Source organism: Caretta caretta, chromosome 2 (genome assembly GCF_965140235.1).
Source record: "Caretta caretta isolate rCarCar2 chromosome 2, rCarCar1.hap1, whole genome shotgun sequence".
Taxonomy (NCBI): domain Eukaryota; kingdom Metazoa; phylum Chordata; order Testudines; family Cheloniidae; genus Caretta; species Caretta caretta.
Window position 1 is genome coordinate 92,092,266 of NC_134207.1, and position 16,423 is coordinate 92,108,688.

Below are 16,423 nucleotides of genomic sequence, written 5' to 3' on the forward strand. Positions count from 1 at the left end.
GTAGAATGCCAGCTCTGCTACTCTTAAGATTGAGAAGTTTTTTTTCTGTTGAAAGGACAACGTTTCTAAATATTCCAAAATTCTAAGATGTATCCGAGTTGTCTTGAAATTTGCTGTGCCTTTGTTAGTTAGTGATGCAAATTTGGGATCATTTGAGCAAGAGGTTCCTGAGATGCAGGAACAGTGTTTTTTGTTTGTTTTTTGTTTTTAAGTTCACAGATTCTCCAGACTTGCTTTGTGAATACCTGGCTTCTAAGATGCTAATTACTTAATGAGACAGGAACAGGAGGATGAGCTGGAAATGAAGTTGGTGTGTGTTTTGAGGGAAATAGTGGGAGGAGAGACCAGTGTTCCTTAGTATACTTAGTTGCTGTAACCATGAGGTAATAAAACTGTCCCGTTCTTGGGATGTAGACTATGTCTGAGACTTCTCTTATTGGCTCTGTTAGCAGTTACAGACTCCAAAAATTTTAAAGCCTGACTGTTACCTCCATTTCAGTACAACAGAGCATACAGAGATAGGGGGAATCACATAACAGGGTGGCCTACTGAAGAGAACAATCAAAGAAACCTGGGCTCTATTCCTGGCTCTGCCATTGTACTTCTGGGTAACTTTGGCCAAGTCATTTCACCTCTGTGCCTCAGTTTCCCCATCTCTAAGGGGAAAGTTTCCTTTTTTTGAGATCTACTGATGAAAGACTGCGTTGTAAGAACTAGATATTATCATTACTTGTCCACAGGACTATCTGATCTGCACACCTAGGTGATAATTATAACTGCCTAGATTACCACCAACTACTCCCAATAACCGTTCTTCCTGTTTTGTTTTTTTTGTTTTTTGTTTTTAACATAACCAAACCTTAGTAATTCACCCTTATGGTTGCCTGGTGATAGCTCATTCCTTTTCCGAACATAAAATTCAGCAAGACTCAAAAGTTGTGAAAAACAGGGAATATAAAGTTAATGTATGCTCCCACAAAACTTTAACTGCCTTCTTTTGAGCAGTGTCCTAATATGTCTATAACACATACTTGCTCTCTGCCTTTGTTCTCTCCTGAGCAGGAGCCCCTTACACTCATACCTCCTTGCAGTCCTACACATCTATTGCATTTTACAATTCCATCAATCCCTCTTACAACCATATGATTCCCAGTGGCTATTGCTAGTTGCGAGAGGGGGCATAGCCTGGGCATGTTCTGTAACTCTGTATTTCCTTGGTTTCACAAGTTTATTTTGCTGAACTCTGCAAAGAGCACAAGCTATCACCAGTCAACTTTAACTTGGCATTCACAAATGTTTTTGCCATTTAATAAGCACTTGCTCAGATCTTGTGCATAGGTTACGTTTGAGTAGTTTTCTACAAGGTTTTAATGGTCGTTTTCTACCCTCACCCCTTCAGGTTTTAACTGAAGAAGAATTAACTCTGCTCTGTAGTGACACCATGCCAAAACAAATGATGATGATTAAAGCATTTTAGTGTTTGTGGAGTCAAAATAGATGAAGTAGGTTTTCAAAGACAAAGCGGACACCAACATTTTTTGATTCATGGTTTTGTGGTACGGCAGAATTAAGCCTTCTGCTGAAGGAAAAAAGACCATTAATCCTTGTAAAGAAAAGAAAATCAAATGTATCCTATTCATAAGATTTCAGTGAGTTTTAAGAGTATATGGGAAGCTTGAAGAATCTGACATGGTGGAGTTTTGGGTGCCCTAATTGCATTTTCATACATTAACATGTTTGGATTTCTTTTAAGTTTCCTGATTTTATAATGGTTTGCTTTGTGAGAACTACAATATCTCTGTTTATGTAGCATCACATAAGTTATTAACTCTCCAACCTTAACTCCATTTTAGCAATGATTGACTGAGACTATTAATAGTACCTTAAATAAGGTCACAAACGTAAGCGTGGTGTAAACAGTTGTACCAATTTAACTAAACGTGTGTCTTAAGCTAGTTCAGAACCTTGTGTTGGTTTGATTTTGGCTTCTATTGGTTTAACTCACATTGGTTCAGAGTTAAACTGCTGTAAATCAGGCTCACACAGGTAGAAGGATTTGCACTGGTTTAAAATCTATAGAGAAGGCCATACATTGTTACAATTTTCAGTTTCATCATAAGTACAGTTAATTGCCTAGGAAGTACCTCAAATAGGTTTTTCTATACTCTGACAAAAATAATGCGTATAATGTTTCATCAGTACAACAGGTGTAGTGCCATTACTGGTAGAAATAGCGGAAGCAGTAGCATAGGTGGGTATCGTATATGTACCTACTCATTTTATAATCTTGCTCAGAGTATTATTAAATACAACTGTGGTAAAAATGCAGAGACCTATCTGTGCTACAGCTTCTACTGTTTACTCCTGGGGGAAATTCTGAGTGACTGCGTCTGTAGAATATGCCCACCTCCCCCACATACTTACTGTGATTCTGTGCAGAAAATGGCAGGGAAGCAAAGGGAAACCGCATGGGTGGGGGGCCAGAGCGGGACGACCATGGACACAGTTTTTTGGGGCGGATTGTTCCCCCAAACAGAGGTGAGGCATGGGGGGGGGGGGCTCATGGGGTTATGTGCCGCTGGCCTCCCACTCCCCGCCCATTTCTGCAAGCGCAGAGCTACCCAGCTGAAGGAGGCTTTGTCTGGGCTCCACTGACTCTGCAGCTGAACGCCGCCTCCTGGGTCGTAGTGCCAGTCCAGTTCCCCTTCCGCGTGCTGGGAGCCTTCCTGTTTTCTGTGCAAAAGTGAGTGCCCGCAGTGGGAGAAATGAGGAAAGGAGATGTGGGGGGAAGAGGCAGTGGGGTGGAATAGGGCAAGGGGAGGGGAAAGTGGGAGTAAACGGAGGGGGATGAACATGAAAAGAGAATAGGGGAATCACAGGGAGGAAGCGGGAGCTCAGTATGCAATGTCATTTTGGCAGCAGCTGGAGCTCCCCCATTAAGCAGGTCTATCAAGCCTTCACCCTGACAAGCTCTATCCCCTATACCTGGACCCCTCTGAGCCCCCCCACCAAGACCCCTATCCCACTGATCCCCCAATCAGCTGCACCCAGACCTCCACTCCCCCAGCACCCTGACCCCCCACTGAGCCCCCCAAACCCATACCTCCCCACTGAGCCCATCTTCCCACACCCAGAACCCCTTGCTGAGTACCAACCACCTTCACCTGGATCCCCCTGCAGAGTCCCATTGCGTCTGCACCTAGAACCCCCAATGAGCCCCTATGCATTCAGAGCCACCTGCACTGAGCCGCCCGCACCCAGATTGCACCACACAGAAACCTCTCACTCCATACCTGGATCCCCCCACACTTGGATCCTGCTGGGCTGAGCCTGCCCACCCACACCTGGTGTGCCTGGTGCAGAGGGGCAGGGCCCTTGTGTGTTTCTGGAGCAGGCCCAGCCTTTGCACAGGGTCAGGTGCAGCCTCACTGCCAAGTCCCTGTACTGGAGGGAAGTGGGGGCTTGAGGGTGATCGCCCACATCAATACAGCCAGTGGCCTATGCTCCCCACTGCCATGTTGGAGCCACATTTATTTGACAAACAAAATTTGCAGAACTTTAAAATGTGCGCATGTTTTTTATTTTTTTGCATATAATTTTTAGTGTTTTGGTGCAGAATTCCCTCAGGAGTAACCGTTGATGCCACTGGTGGAGGTGCAGTAGTGGTGATTTGTGTGCACTTTGACTGGTGTAGACAAGACCTAGGCCTAAAGGCTTCTACCTGACAACCAGAAGCAAGAGGGTAATTTGAAACTGGGGTAGGAGAATGTTATTTAAACCTTAGATTAAAACCTAATACTATATCTGAAAGACTAAAGGAATAAATACCTCTTTATTTTAATTATTTTAAGCATTTAACAGTGTTTTGTATAGCCAGTCTTTTCACACAGCTACAGTAAAGAGAAACACTTGTAATACATTTTCCTATTTGTCAAAACCACAGATGATTAGCGGGAACTCGGTGACAAGTAGTACCTTGAACTACTTCTTTGGAAGTGATTAGATTTTTAAAGTTGAGTATTCTTTTAATAGGTAGCAGATATTTCTTGCCATTTTAGAATAATCTGTAAATCTATCAGGACTAGGATAGTCAGCAGTGTTTGTACTCAGGGTATAAAGGAAATAAAGACATACTTATATGTCCACAAAGTAAGAGAAACTGTATACTGATTGTGATCAAACTTTGGCTTAAGTAAAGTGTCACTAAAATTATTTTTTTCTAGGGGAGTTACTACACTAATTACAGAAGCTAATCCTGTTTCTGATGGCTTGAAAGAGTCCAACTTAATACAGAGAGGGCACAACCAGAATGCCATCGCTGAGTGTTCAAGTCTCAGTCAAGATACTTCGTTTGACATATTACCAATTGAATACTTGGAAGGTATTTAACTTTTAGAAATTCTTGTACTTAGTGGTCCAGTGTACTTGCATCTTTGTTATGGTGTATTTTGTTTCGGTATAACGTAAATAAGAATAGCTCTTCTCTACTGGCAATCTTTAAGTGACTTGTAGAGAATGGAAATTGAAGTAGTCTTTGGTCTGGGACTTGTTATATTAAGTCTAAATCTGTGGTAAAAAGACAAAGTAACTCTAGGGAGCCAGTGACAAATCTAAGGTCTGATGTCTTACAAACAATGAACTAGAAACAAATCCTGAACACTACTGGGGAAAATTGTGGGTTTCAGTATTCCAGTGGTATAGGTCACTTATTTATCAGGTATGAAACCACAAAATCATATATTTTTATTAGCATGTTTCCTTTTTCCTCTTCCACTCTGACCTGAATTCAGTGACCATTACCTTCAGTTGCACTGACTTTGGGATCTTGCTTTATATCGTCTAAAAACATTTAGTGTAGTTCTTCTTTGAGTGATTGCTCATGTGTATTCTACAATAGGTATGTGTGCTCACCATGTGCACCGGTGCTGGAAGTTTTCCCCCTAGCAGTACCTGTATGGGGAGCACCCCAGTGACCCCTGGAGTGGCGCTGGCCTGGCGCGCTATAAGGGGAGCTGCGTGCTCCCCTCCCCCTCAGTTCCTTCTTGCCGCCAGTGAAGGTGCGTCAGAACTACTCTGCTCCAGCTTTGCTGTAGCTCATCCCCAGAACTGTTCATTCATTCAGAGTTAGTACCTGTAGTTAGTTAGCTGTTTAGTTAGTCAGTGAGCCCGGGCCGGGGCATGCCCCGCGCCCCAGGGTTTAAGTCATGTGGCTCTTGTAGGCATTCTATGCCAAGAAGTGACCCGCACGCAGACTGTGCTGTTCGGGAGAAACCCATATCAGCGAAAGGTGCAAGATTTGCAAGTCATTTAAGCCTCTGACCAAAACAGAAAGGGACATTAGGCTCTGGGCCATCCTGATGGAGTCGGCGCTGACCCCGACTCCGGCACGCTGCTCCGAGCTGGTACCCAGCTCTGCAGCGTCGGTACACAGTGACCCTCTGATGCCATCAACCAGTCAGCCCTGCTCCCCATCCACAGGGCACGCCAAGAGGGCCAGGAAGACTCCCTCTTTGCAGTGGCACTGAGGGAAGTCTGGGACAGAGGCGAGGCCCATGTTGGGCAGTCCTTGATCCCCACCGGGCCCCAGACCTCCGACTCACGTTGAGTGGAGTATCCCAGCCCCTTCAGAACAGGCCTCTCCAGATGTCTGGACGCCATCCACGCCTGAAGCCTCCCAGGCGGCCCGGGACGTTATGTTCATGCCGGTGCCCGGAGCGCTGCCGATGTTGGCCCCACGCTCCAGAGGCAAGCCGCCGCTGGGATCTACGCAGTTGCTTCCGGCCCAGTACCGGCCTCGGTCGAGGGTTCCTGACGCCGTTCACCGCCCAGCGACCGTTCGGGGCAGAGTCCGTGTGGATTGCCCTCGATGCCGACCAGACTGTCTGTCTGGGTTCCATCCATCCGGCACTCTCGGCATCGATCGTCCTCAAAAAGCGAATATTGACGGGACCACAGCAGGAGTCTCCAATGGTCCTAGCCTCAGAGAGGGTACCGCAGTCGGTCTCAGCAGTTGTCAATGCCATTCCTGCTCGGATTCCCGCCCCAAGTCTCCACCAAGACATCGCAGCCCTGGGTGTCAATTGCCAGCATCTCGCTGTTGCGGGTCCGCCCATCAAGGCCATATGCGGAGCAGTGGTTACCGTAGGTACTGGTCCTCCATGTCGAGATTGCGGTCCCGTGGCCCATGTGGGTCCTGGCACCGCCACTCCTCCTGGTCCAGAAACAGCAGCAGATCTTACGCCAGCCCAACTTCCATTCGTAGCTGTCCTTCAATTGGCCAGGCCAGCCAACCAGAACAGCTGGCCCTGCTGGTGCCAAGGCAGGTGCAGTGGCACCGAGCATTGTGGCTGGCCCAATGGTACCAGTGGGCACCGTGGCCTCCGGCGCAGCCCCCGGTGGGAGCTCGCTTGGCGGCCGGAGCTTCAGAAGCACCATCGGCCTCCCTCTCCAGACCCCTGAGAAAGGAGTCGGTGGGACGTACGTCCTCTGCACCGTGCTTGGAGTCTGACCAGGTGGTGGACTCTCCGGTGCTGGCCAATACCCAGAGCACAGCATTGACCTCCTTGCCCCATCCGAAGGAGGTGATTGCAGCTCCACCCCCTCGGCCCCGCAGGAGGACTTCAGGGCCCATCAAGAACTCTTAAAGAGGGTGGCAGCAAGGCTCCACCTCCAGGCAGTGGAGATGGAGGAGCCTTCAGACTTCCTGTTCAATGTGCTATCCCCATCAGCACTGGGTAGGGTGGCCTTGCCTCCCCATGAGGGGGTGGCTAAGATTTCAAATGCCCTGTGGCAAATACCAGCCTCGTTGGCCCCCATCTCTAAGAAGGCGCAATGCAAGTACTTTATATCCACTAAGGGGCATGAGTACTTGTATACCCACCCGGCACCCAACTCCCTTGTGGTTGAGTTGGTCAACCACAGGGAATGGCAGGGTCAGCCATCCCTGACCCCAAGAACAAAGACTCTCAGAGACTGGACTCTTTCAGAAGGAAAATTTATTCGGCTTCGAGCTTCCAGTTATGAATGGCAAACCATCAGGCTCTCCTGGGCTGGTATGAATTCAATCTGTGGGGCTCCCTGCCCAAGTTTGAGGACTCCCTCCAGGAGCATGGTAGAAAGGAATTCAAGGTGCTAGGGCGTCCCTGCAGGCAGCCTCGGATGCTGCGGGCACAGCCGCCCGATCCATGGCCTCCACGGTGTGCATGAGATGGGCATCATGGCTCCTGCTCTCTGGACTGTTGAGTGAAGCGCAGTCTTCCATGCAGGATCTCCCGTTTGATGGGAAAGCTCTGTTTGCAGTAGAAACGGATACAAGGCTGCATGGCATGAAAGACTTTCGCACGACCCTCCAGACTCTGGGCCTCTCTGTCCCGGCTCTGGCAAAACCTAAGTTCAAGCCGCAGCAGACTCCCGCCCAGGCCGCCCTCCCGAAGTACGAGGCCTCCCATAAGAAGCTGCGGGACTACAAGAGACGCTCTCAGAGGCAGTCTTGGTCTGACCCCCAGCCTGGGTCCCCCAAGGGCAAGCAGGAGGGGAAAAGGCGCTTTTGATGGGACGTTTGTGGGCACCACGGTGGTCCTCATCAGGGATCCACCTCCAATAAAAACTCCCCTTCTCCAACTGGTTGTGTGCTTTCCTCCCAGAATGGTCACAACTAATCTCAGACCGATGGGTCCTCAACACCATTTCCTGGGGTTACATTCTCCATTTTACTTCCTCCCTGCCCAACTATCCTCGTCTCTCTTGGGGGACCCCTCGCACGAAGCTCTGCTCGAGCAGGAGGTGGGGCAGCTCCTAGGACTAGGAGCGATAGAAGCGGTGCCTGAGTTTCATGGGCAAGGGGTATTACTCCAGTTATTTCCTTATCCCGAAGGCCAAAGGGAGGCCCAGGCCCATCCTGGACCTGTGAGGTCTGAACCAGTACATGGTGAAACTCAAGTTCCGCATGGTTTCCCTGGCCTCCATCATCCCCTCCCTGGATCCCGGGGACTGGTACGCTACCCTCGATCTACAGGATGCATACTTCCACATCCATATATTCGAGGGGCCCCGGTGCTTCCTCCATTTTGTGGCGGGATAGAATCACTACCAATTCACAGTCCTCCCGTTAGGTCTGTCCCCTGCCCCCAGGGTGTTTACAAAATGCCTGTCAGTGGTAGTGGCCTACCTCAGACGGCGGCGGTTCCAGATATTTCCCTATCTGGACGATTGGCTTGTCAAGGGCACCTCCTGGTTGCAGGTGAGGGATCATGTAGCGCTCCTCCTGTCCACGTGCACCGCCTTGGCCTGTTGGTAAACAACACCAAGTCCATGTTAGTCCCGGTCCAAAGCATAGACTTTATCGGGGTGCTCCTGGACACAGCGTTGGCCAGGGCCTCTCTCCAGACAGATTTGAGACCCTGAAAGGTCTCATCGACTCGATCACAAGGTTCCCCGTGACAACTGCCAGGGTTTTTCTGCAGCTCTTGGGTCACATGTCAGCGTGTATGTACGTGGTCTGTCATGCCAGAATCAGGATGAGGCCCCTCCAGCTCTGGTTGGCCTCGAAGTTTTCCCAGGCCACGGACAGGATGGACAAGGGCCTCACCATGCCGGACTCTGTGATCACCTCCATATGGTGGTGGTCCGCTCCAAAGGGTCCTGTTCAGGGATAGGGCCCCGTTGTTGGAGTTGGTGTCTGATTCGTTGGACCTGCCTTGGGGGGCCCATGTGGTGAACTTTCAGACCTAAGGCCTGTGGTTGGCTCAAGACCTGACCCTACATATAAATGTCAAGGACCTCAGGGTGGTGCGGCTGGCGTGTATGGCCTTCCGCTAGCACCTGGAAGGCAAGGTAGTCAGGGTCCTCACTGGCAACATGGCCTTGATGTTCTATATCAACAGGCAAGGCGGGGCCTGATCCTCTGCCCTCTGCCACGAAGCCCTGAGGCTGTGGGACTTCTGTATAGCCCACAACATCCACCTGAAGGCCTTCCACCTGCTGGGCACCCGGAACAAGAGGGCGGATGCTTGAGCAGGAACTTTTCCTTGCAACACGAGTGGTCCCTCCACCTGGAAGTGTCCCACCAGCTCTTGCGAAGGTGGGGAACTCCCTAGCTGGACCTATTTGCGACTCGGCAGAACCAGTGATGCCCCCAATTCTGCTCCAGGTGGGACCTGGGGAGGGGAGCTGTCTCTGATTCCTTTATCCTGTCCTGGTCAGGCTGGCTTTTCTACACCTTTCCCCTGTTCCCTCTAATCAGCAGAGTCCTGGAGAAGATAAAGACTGACAAGGCCCGGGTCCTCCTGATTGCCCTGGTGTGGCCCAGGCAGCATTGGTATCGGACCCTAATGGGCCTGGCGGTAGCTCTGTCATGGCCGTTGCCGCTCTGCGTGGACCTTCTTTCTCAGGACCAGGGCTGCCTCCTCCATCCCAACCTAGCGGCTCTTCACCTCACGGTGTGGCTGCTTAGTGGTTAGGTGGAGAGGAAAGGATGTGCTCAGAACAGGTTCAGCACGTCCTCCTCGATAGTAGACGGCCCTCCACTCACCGTGCTTATTTGGCAAAGTGGTCCCGGTTTTCTAGGTGGGCAGCGGACCAGGGTATCTCCCCTGTGGCCACCCCGATCCAGCTTATCCTTGATTACCTCCTCCACCTGAGGGCCCAGGGCCTGGTGCCCTCGTCACTCAAGATGCACTTGGCAGCCATATCTGCCTTCCATCCGCCGGTGCAAGGGCACACAGTATTTTCCCATGCTATGACTGGCCAGTTCCTTAAGGGTTTGGTTTGTCTTTTTCTGTATTCTAGACTCGCGGTCCCACAGTGGGACCTAAACCTGGTGTTGGCTCGTCTCATGGGGCCCCCGTTTGAACCACTGGCCACATGCTCCTAGTCTCACCTCTCGTGGAAGGTGGCCTTCCTGGTTGCAATCACGTCAGCCAGGCGAGTCTTGGAGCTCAGGGCCCTGATCTCCGAGCCGCCGTACACGGTCTTTCATAAGGACAAGGTCCAGCTCCGCCCACACCCTGCTTTCCTACTGAAGGTGGTCTCCACCTACCACATGGGTCGGGACATTTTTCTACTGTTCCTCTGCCCCAAGCCTCCTGTGTCCAGTGCAGAGCGCTGTCTCCACACGCTCGATGTGCAGTGCGCTCTGGCTTTCTACCTCGAGCGGACTAAGCCATTCAGAAAGTCCTTGCAACTGTTTGTCGTCTCGGCTGAGCGCGCAAGGGGCCAGCCGATTTCCACTCAGTGGCTTTCCAGTTGGATCATTTTGTGCATCCTTTCCTGTTATGAGCAGGCGGGTGTTCCCTCGCCACCCATTGTGAGGGCACACTCGACTCAGGTGCTGGCCTCTTCGGCTGCCTTCGTGGCCCACGTCCCCATCCAGGACATTTGTAGGGCTGCCACGTGGTCTTTGGTTCACACGTTCACCTAGCACTGTGTGATTGTCCCTCAAACCAGGGATGATGCCAGGTTTGGTAGGGCTGTCCTCCATGCTGGAAACTTGTGAACACCTACCCACCTTCAACAGATATAGCTTGGAATCACCTATTGTGATTGAAAATTGAAATCACTTGAAAAAAAGACAGTTACCTTTTCCGTAACTGGTGTTCTTTGAGATGTGTTGCTCATGTCTATTCCACACCCCGCCCTCCTTCCCCTCTGTCGGAGTTGTCTGGCAAGAAGGAACTGAAGGTGGGGGTAGCGTGCAGCTCTCCTTATACCGTGCCAGGCAGGCGCCACTCCAGGGGTCGCCGGGGGTGCTCCCCCCACTACGTGTACGTGCTAGGGGAAAAACTTCCAGCAGCAGTGCACGTGGCGAGCATGCACACCATTGTGGAATAGACATGAGCAACACATCTCGAAAAACACCAGTTACGGAAAAGGTATCATGTCATTTGAAAAAAAAGAGTTACATTAATACCTAAATCCTGTGGTTTGAAATACCAGCTGCTAAAATCATGCTGCCTTGAAATAAGAATAGAGAGTTAAGGGAAGTAAGATAGTAATAAGTAACCTGATCTTAAACTGTTGTCAGTATTTTATTAAACTAGCTTTCCAGTAGTTGAGTGCAAATATTAGGAAACCCCAGGGACTCCATAAAATGCTCTATTTGTACTTTGGTTCCCCGTCCAAATCCGCGCCCTCCCCCCCCCCCCAACCAAACAAAAACCCACCAAAAAAACTGCAAGGAAATTTGCATTCCTCATAGCTGCTGAAGTTCTGTGGGGTAGAAAAGGGTAAGTTTAAATTGTTAGAAGTAAGGTAATTTTATTTTATAAACTACTAAAAATATTTAGTTTAGAACAGCAAGAAATGGTAGGCCAGCTCTTACTAGGAGCACTATATTTTATGGTTTGATAAGGAGCTTCAGTGTTACTTCTCTTTGAAGTCCTTTTTGTGACTTCAGTTGGTCTTTACAGTTAAAACTCCCATCAAATATTCTATATAAAGCAACTGTTAAAACAACCAAGCTTACATCCATTTTTCAATACCTAGTGTAAAAGAAATTGGCCCAAAAGTTAAAAGCAAGATAGTTTAAACTACAGACTTTTTTGAATTTATATAAACCCTTTTAGAGGTAAGTAGGGAAATTTTAGGGAAATCTTAGAGAAATTTGCTTGTTCTTGGACAGAAAGGAGAAACCTCCTGCAATTTCTTTAATCGGTCTGAATGTTTTCTAACGTAACTAGAATATACACAGATATTGTTATGTTTTCAGTAGGGCTGTCAAATGATTAAAAAAATTAATCATGATTAATTGCACTGTAAAACAATATTAATATTTTTAATAAATATTATTTTATGCATCAATAGTGAGATCTCGCTCCTATATTCCTGTTTCTCCATTCAATGGGAAATAGTAGCTAGTTGCTGTTCAAAAGAATATCAGACTGGAAAAGATGCATCCACTTTAGTGGCCTAATGAAATTAGAAAATAGTTCCTCTTGAACATAAAACACATTTCTTGAGATTTCAGCAGTAGTTGTGGACTAAAATACCCATTCGTATTTTATAGGGAGACGTAACCATTGCAAAAATGCCAAGACAAATTTAACTTGTGTGGTTTTTTGTTTTTGGAACCGGGAAGCTTGCAAAGTTAACTGTCCAGTATTCTTGAATTATTATATTAGGTGATACAAATGCTTTCCGGTCGCATCTCATGATCCACTAGGGCTTGAAACATTTTTGTAGACCAATAAGAATAAATTCTGGATTAGTGAATTTCATGTCAAGTTGTTGGTGGGTGGTTTTTGTTTTTGTTTTTGTTTTCTATTGCAGTGGTACCTAGAGAGCCCACTTGGGGTTCAGGGCTCTAATGTGCTAGGTACTGTACAAAGACAAAAAGAAAGGACCCTCTGCTCACTAAGAGCTTAAAATACAGCAATTGAAACAATGTGCGGGTAATGTATGGAGGAAACACAAGGTAATTGTAAGTGATGAAAGAAACAGTGTGGCTCAGTGGCTAGAACACAGCACTAAGACTCAGAAGACCTGTTATTTCAGTGTCTGCCACTGACAGGCTCTGTGATCTTCAGCACGTCACTTCAGCCCTCTGTTTCCCTCCCATCCTATCTTGTCTAAGTAGATTCTAAGACCTTGGAACAGACATTCTCTTGTTCACTTTGTGCACTGCCACCCACTATGAAGCGCCAAATTTCTACTGGGGTATCTTGATATTGGTGTAATAAGAATGATCAGAAATACATAATCCCATAAATGTGGATTTTGTCTTTACAGTACCATAAAATAAGCTACTTTAAGTGTGCATAATACTTGACAAACTAAATAACAAGTCCTTGGCCAAAGAAGCTTAGTCTGTTGTAGTTATAATTATTCCTTGTTCGCAAGGAAAGTGTGAATATACAAATTAAGTAGCCTAATATAGGAACAAATTCAAGGTGCTGTTAAATAACACACTTCTTTGTTACAGACTTGTCCACTGGAATATGTTCACTGCCACAAAGTAAAAAGGAAAACCAGGTAAATCTGTTCCACGTGCTGGGAAACAAAAGAACTGATTTTATAAAAAACAAACAAAAAAACACCCCCAAAAAACTGTATTAACATAAATAAGGGGATAAGTTTTCTGTAGAGCGAAACAAACTCTACTGGCTTAGTGTTTTACCTTCTGTGTCCCTTAAATTTGTAACATCCTCCACATTGCAACATAATGCAGAGTACGAAAGGCAGAAATAACTTGCTACTGTCATTTTGCAGCTTTGCCAAATAATGGCTTGATGGCTTTCCCCTTGACCCCTGGAAAAAGGGATATTGATCTTGCAATGAGTTACCCAGATAATTTTATTTTTGTCCTAGGTGGTTTAATCTTTCATTTTAGAGGGGACTACTAATTGCCTTTAAACTCCTAAAAATTGATTCCTTATTCATAAGGCCCTATTTGAATTGCATCCAAGAAGTTTTGTCATTTCTGTGTGTGTTGATAGTCTTACAAGTGAAATTAGAATGAATCATCTGCTTGTTATGGTGGTGTTGATATCATGTAAATGTATGTGTGTATGTAGATCTCAAAGGTATAGAATTTTTAAAATACTTTATTTTTAGTTAACTGGATTCAGCTGAAACAAAATTTCAAAACTAACATTTCAATAATTGTGTGAAGTTCCTCACATGCAACAATTTCAATTGGGTTGGTGTATGAGGCCCACAGGGGCTGGAGTTTTGCTTTAACAGGTCATGAGCCTTGTTCAAGCGAGTCCTTCTGCATGCTTCAATGTAGGATATGGGAGTAACGGATCTTTTTCACATGGAAAACTTCAAGTGCTTAGCTTTCCCTCTAAAAATCTTTAAATATGGTTGAGTCAGCCTTTTCCTCTCTACTTTCCAAGCTCCTGTCTTCCTTGTACCTGTCCCTATTACTCTTTCTGGGAATGGCTGCAAGGAAAACACATGGTGCCTCACAACCAGAACTCATGGTGAGCGAATGCAAAGAGAAGGAAGAGTTGTGGTCAAATTACTAAAGAAAGTGACTAACATATGAAGAAGCTGTTTTCACTACTGATTTATACAGTAGTTGGGAACTCTTAAGCACTTACATGTTTTAATTTTTTCATAGATTGGTGCACCTGAACCTGGAGAAAAAATTTCACCTTCCACCAACTTAAGTGACCATTTCAGCACAAGTCTTTCAGGTTTCTTAGAAAATGAGAAACTGCTCTCTCTTGCAAGCCTAGAAGGAAACTCAACTGGTACAGTATATTATTTAACTTGTAGCGTGTTTTCATGTATATTGGTTCCAGCAGAACTTTTTTAATGACATGAATCCACTATCACTACTAATCCTGCATGAGAGGAGCATAAACTTGGATGGAAATGAAGTACCTCTAAAATTTAGAAGGCTAGATTTTTCTGAAGTCGTGCTTAAAATGAGTAACTAAACTTCTACAATTAAAGGTACCTTCCCCGAGACACCCTATGGTTGTTAAAATATTGGTGCATAGAGAATTCAATGCTGAACTTGGTATTAATTGACATGATCTTAGCTAGTTAGAAATTAAAAGCTGAACTGTACTCTGTCAGTGCTGTGAAACAAATAGAAGTTTAAGGAGAAAAGCAGTCAACTTATGTAGAGACTAGCAACTCTGGGTAGGGAATACAACTAAAATTAGTTGTCTGTCGTGACAGAAGAACTGAACATTTAAGCCTGAGTTGTAGACTTAGAAGTGTACACTTGAAACCTTCTAGTTCTTTATTTCTGTTTGTGTGACTTCTAACCTTATTTGTATATTGCATTAAAAAAAAAGTTAAAAGAAAGTTACTTAAATTGCAGTGTCAGGAGTTTTAAATTTGCAAAAGTTCAGTCAACCTTAATTCTATCGTCTGTTCTGATATGCAATTAAAGACTTTCTTCATCTCAGCATCTCCCACAGTTCTTGAGGTGTGGGCTGGTCTCCTCTCTCTGAAGTTCATGGAGGCAAATCAGAGTTTTGGAGTCGTATCGTCTGGCCACAGCTCCTGCTTGCTTCCAGTTTCTCTGCCTCTGGCAGCGTGCAGAAGGTGATTTTTACAGCTTTCATCTTCATATCTGCTGGCTCCCCTGCACTTCCAGGTATGGCAGAGCAGCCTAAAAAGCACTAAGTGAAATCCAAACAGTGCTCCATTTGTAAGACTGCCCTCCCAGACTTGGCAGATGGTGAGTTGTGCCCAGCCTACACCCAGCATTCTGTCCCTGACTCTGTTCGGTCCCTTGCCTATTAGTGAGACTGGCACACGGGATCCTGTAAATGTAGAAGCAGCCACAACTCCGACACAGGAAAAACAGACCGGAAGTCTAGAGCCTCTCCCTGCTCTGGCCAAGGATGAGGAGGACCATGGTCTGCCAATTCAAGAGGAGAGTTCCAAGGAGCCACTGGAGAACACAGATGGCACATATGAGAGGTCACAATCCCCCTTTCCTCTCTCCCCCCGCCCAGTCCTAAAATGGTTCCTGAGCGCTCTTGGAAAAGCAGGGTTCATCAGCTCTCCTCTCCTTCCCAATTTGGCCAGGAGGGTTCTGGAAGTGTTTTCCCTCCCTCCCTGGGAATTGGGCAAATGGTTGCCTGCGGCGGATATTCTTCACATTAACCTCCTTGAACTCAGAACAGTCAGAAATGCTTGCACTCACTTCCTTCCATTGATCAGAGGTATACAAACAAAAGTCATGACAGACAACACCATGTGCACGTACTACATAAATTGTTGGGAGCGCCAGATCATCTGCCCTCTGTGCAGAAGTGCTAAAGCTTTGGAACGGATGTATTTCCCAAATGTTCTAATATCAGTGACCTATCTACCAGGAGTGCAGAACACAACAGTCCATCTGAGTCGCAAGTTCTCATACAACCACAGGTGGGAAATGAACCCAGCAGTACTTGACAACATATTCTGTCAATGGGGGATACAGATGATAGGCTTGTTTGCCACTTACCTGAACAAGAAATGCCTATGCTACTGTTCCAGGGCAGGCCTTTGACAGCACTCATTTGGGGATGCTCTCCTCCTTCCATGGAAAGAGGTCCTTCTACATGCCTTTCCCCCGTTCCCTCTGCTGTTGAAGGACCTGTTAAAAATAAAAAGAGAAAAAGCAAATGTCATACTGACTGCGTCCACCTGGCACAGCTGGCGGTGTCCACGGATCCCTTTTCAACCCACTCCTTACCTCCTCTTGCGGAACGAAGAACGCACTCTTCATCCCAACCTGCAGATACTCCGGCTCAAGGCCTGATTCCAACACAGCTCCTGCTCTGAGGAGGTACAAGAAGTGTTACTACACAGTAGGAAATCAGCTACCTGTCAAATTTACCGACAAAAGTGGACCAGGTTTCAAGTTTGGTGCAATTCCCAGTCAAATTACCCTGGCATCTGCTACTCTCCCCATGGTTTTAGACAACAAACTGACTCACGAAATCAGGATTATCTCTCCATTCACTCAGTGTACATC

General features: G+C 46.8%; 1 protein-coding gene across 1 annotated transcript in view; it reads left to right on the forward strand.

The window, feature by feature from the left end:
- Positions 1 to 16,423, forward strand: part of CEP192 (centrosomal protein 192) — a 215,417-nt gene that overhangs the window by 31,905 nt on the left and 167,089 nt on the right. The window contains exons 15-17 of the mRNA XM_075124731.1: positions 4,224 to 4,381; positions 12,917 to 12,966; positions 14,060 to 14,192. Coding sequence (XP_074980832.1) covers positions 4,224 to 4,381; positions 12,917 to 12,966; positions 14,060 to 14,192 — 341 coding nt within the window. The remainder of the gene's footprint in view (positions 1 to 4,223; positions 4,382 to 12,916; positions 12,967 to 14,059; positions 14,193 to 16,423) is intronic.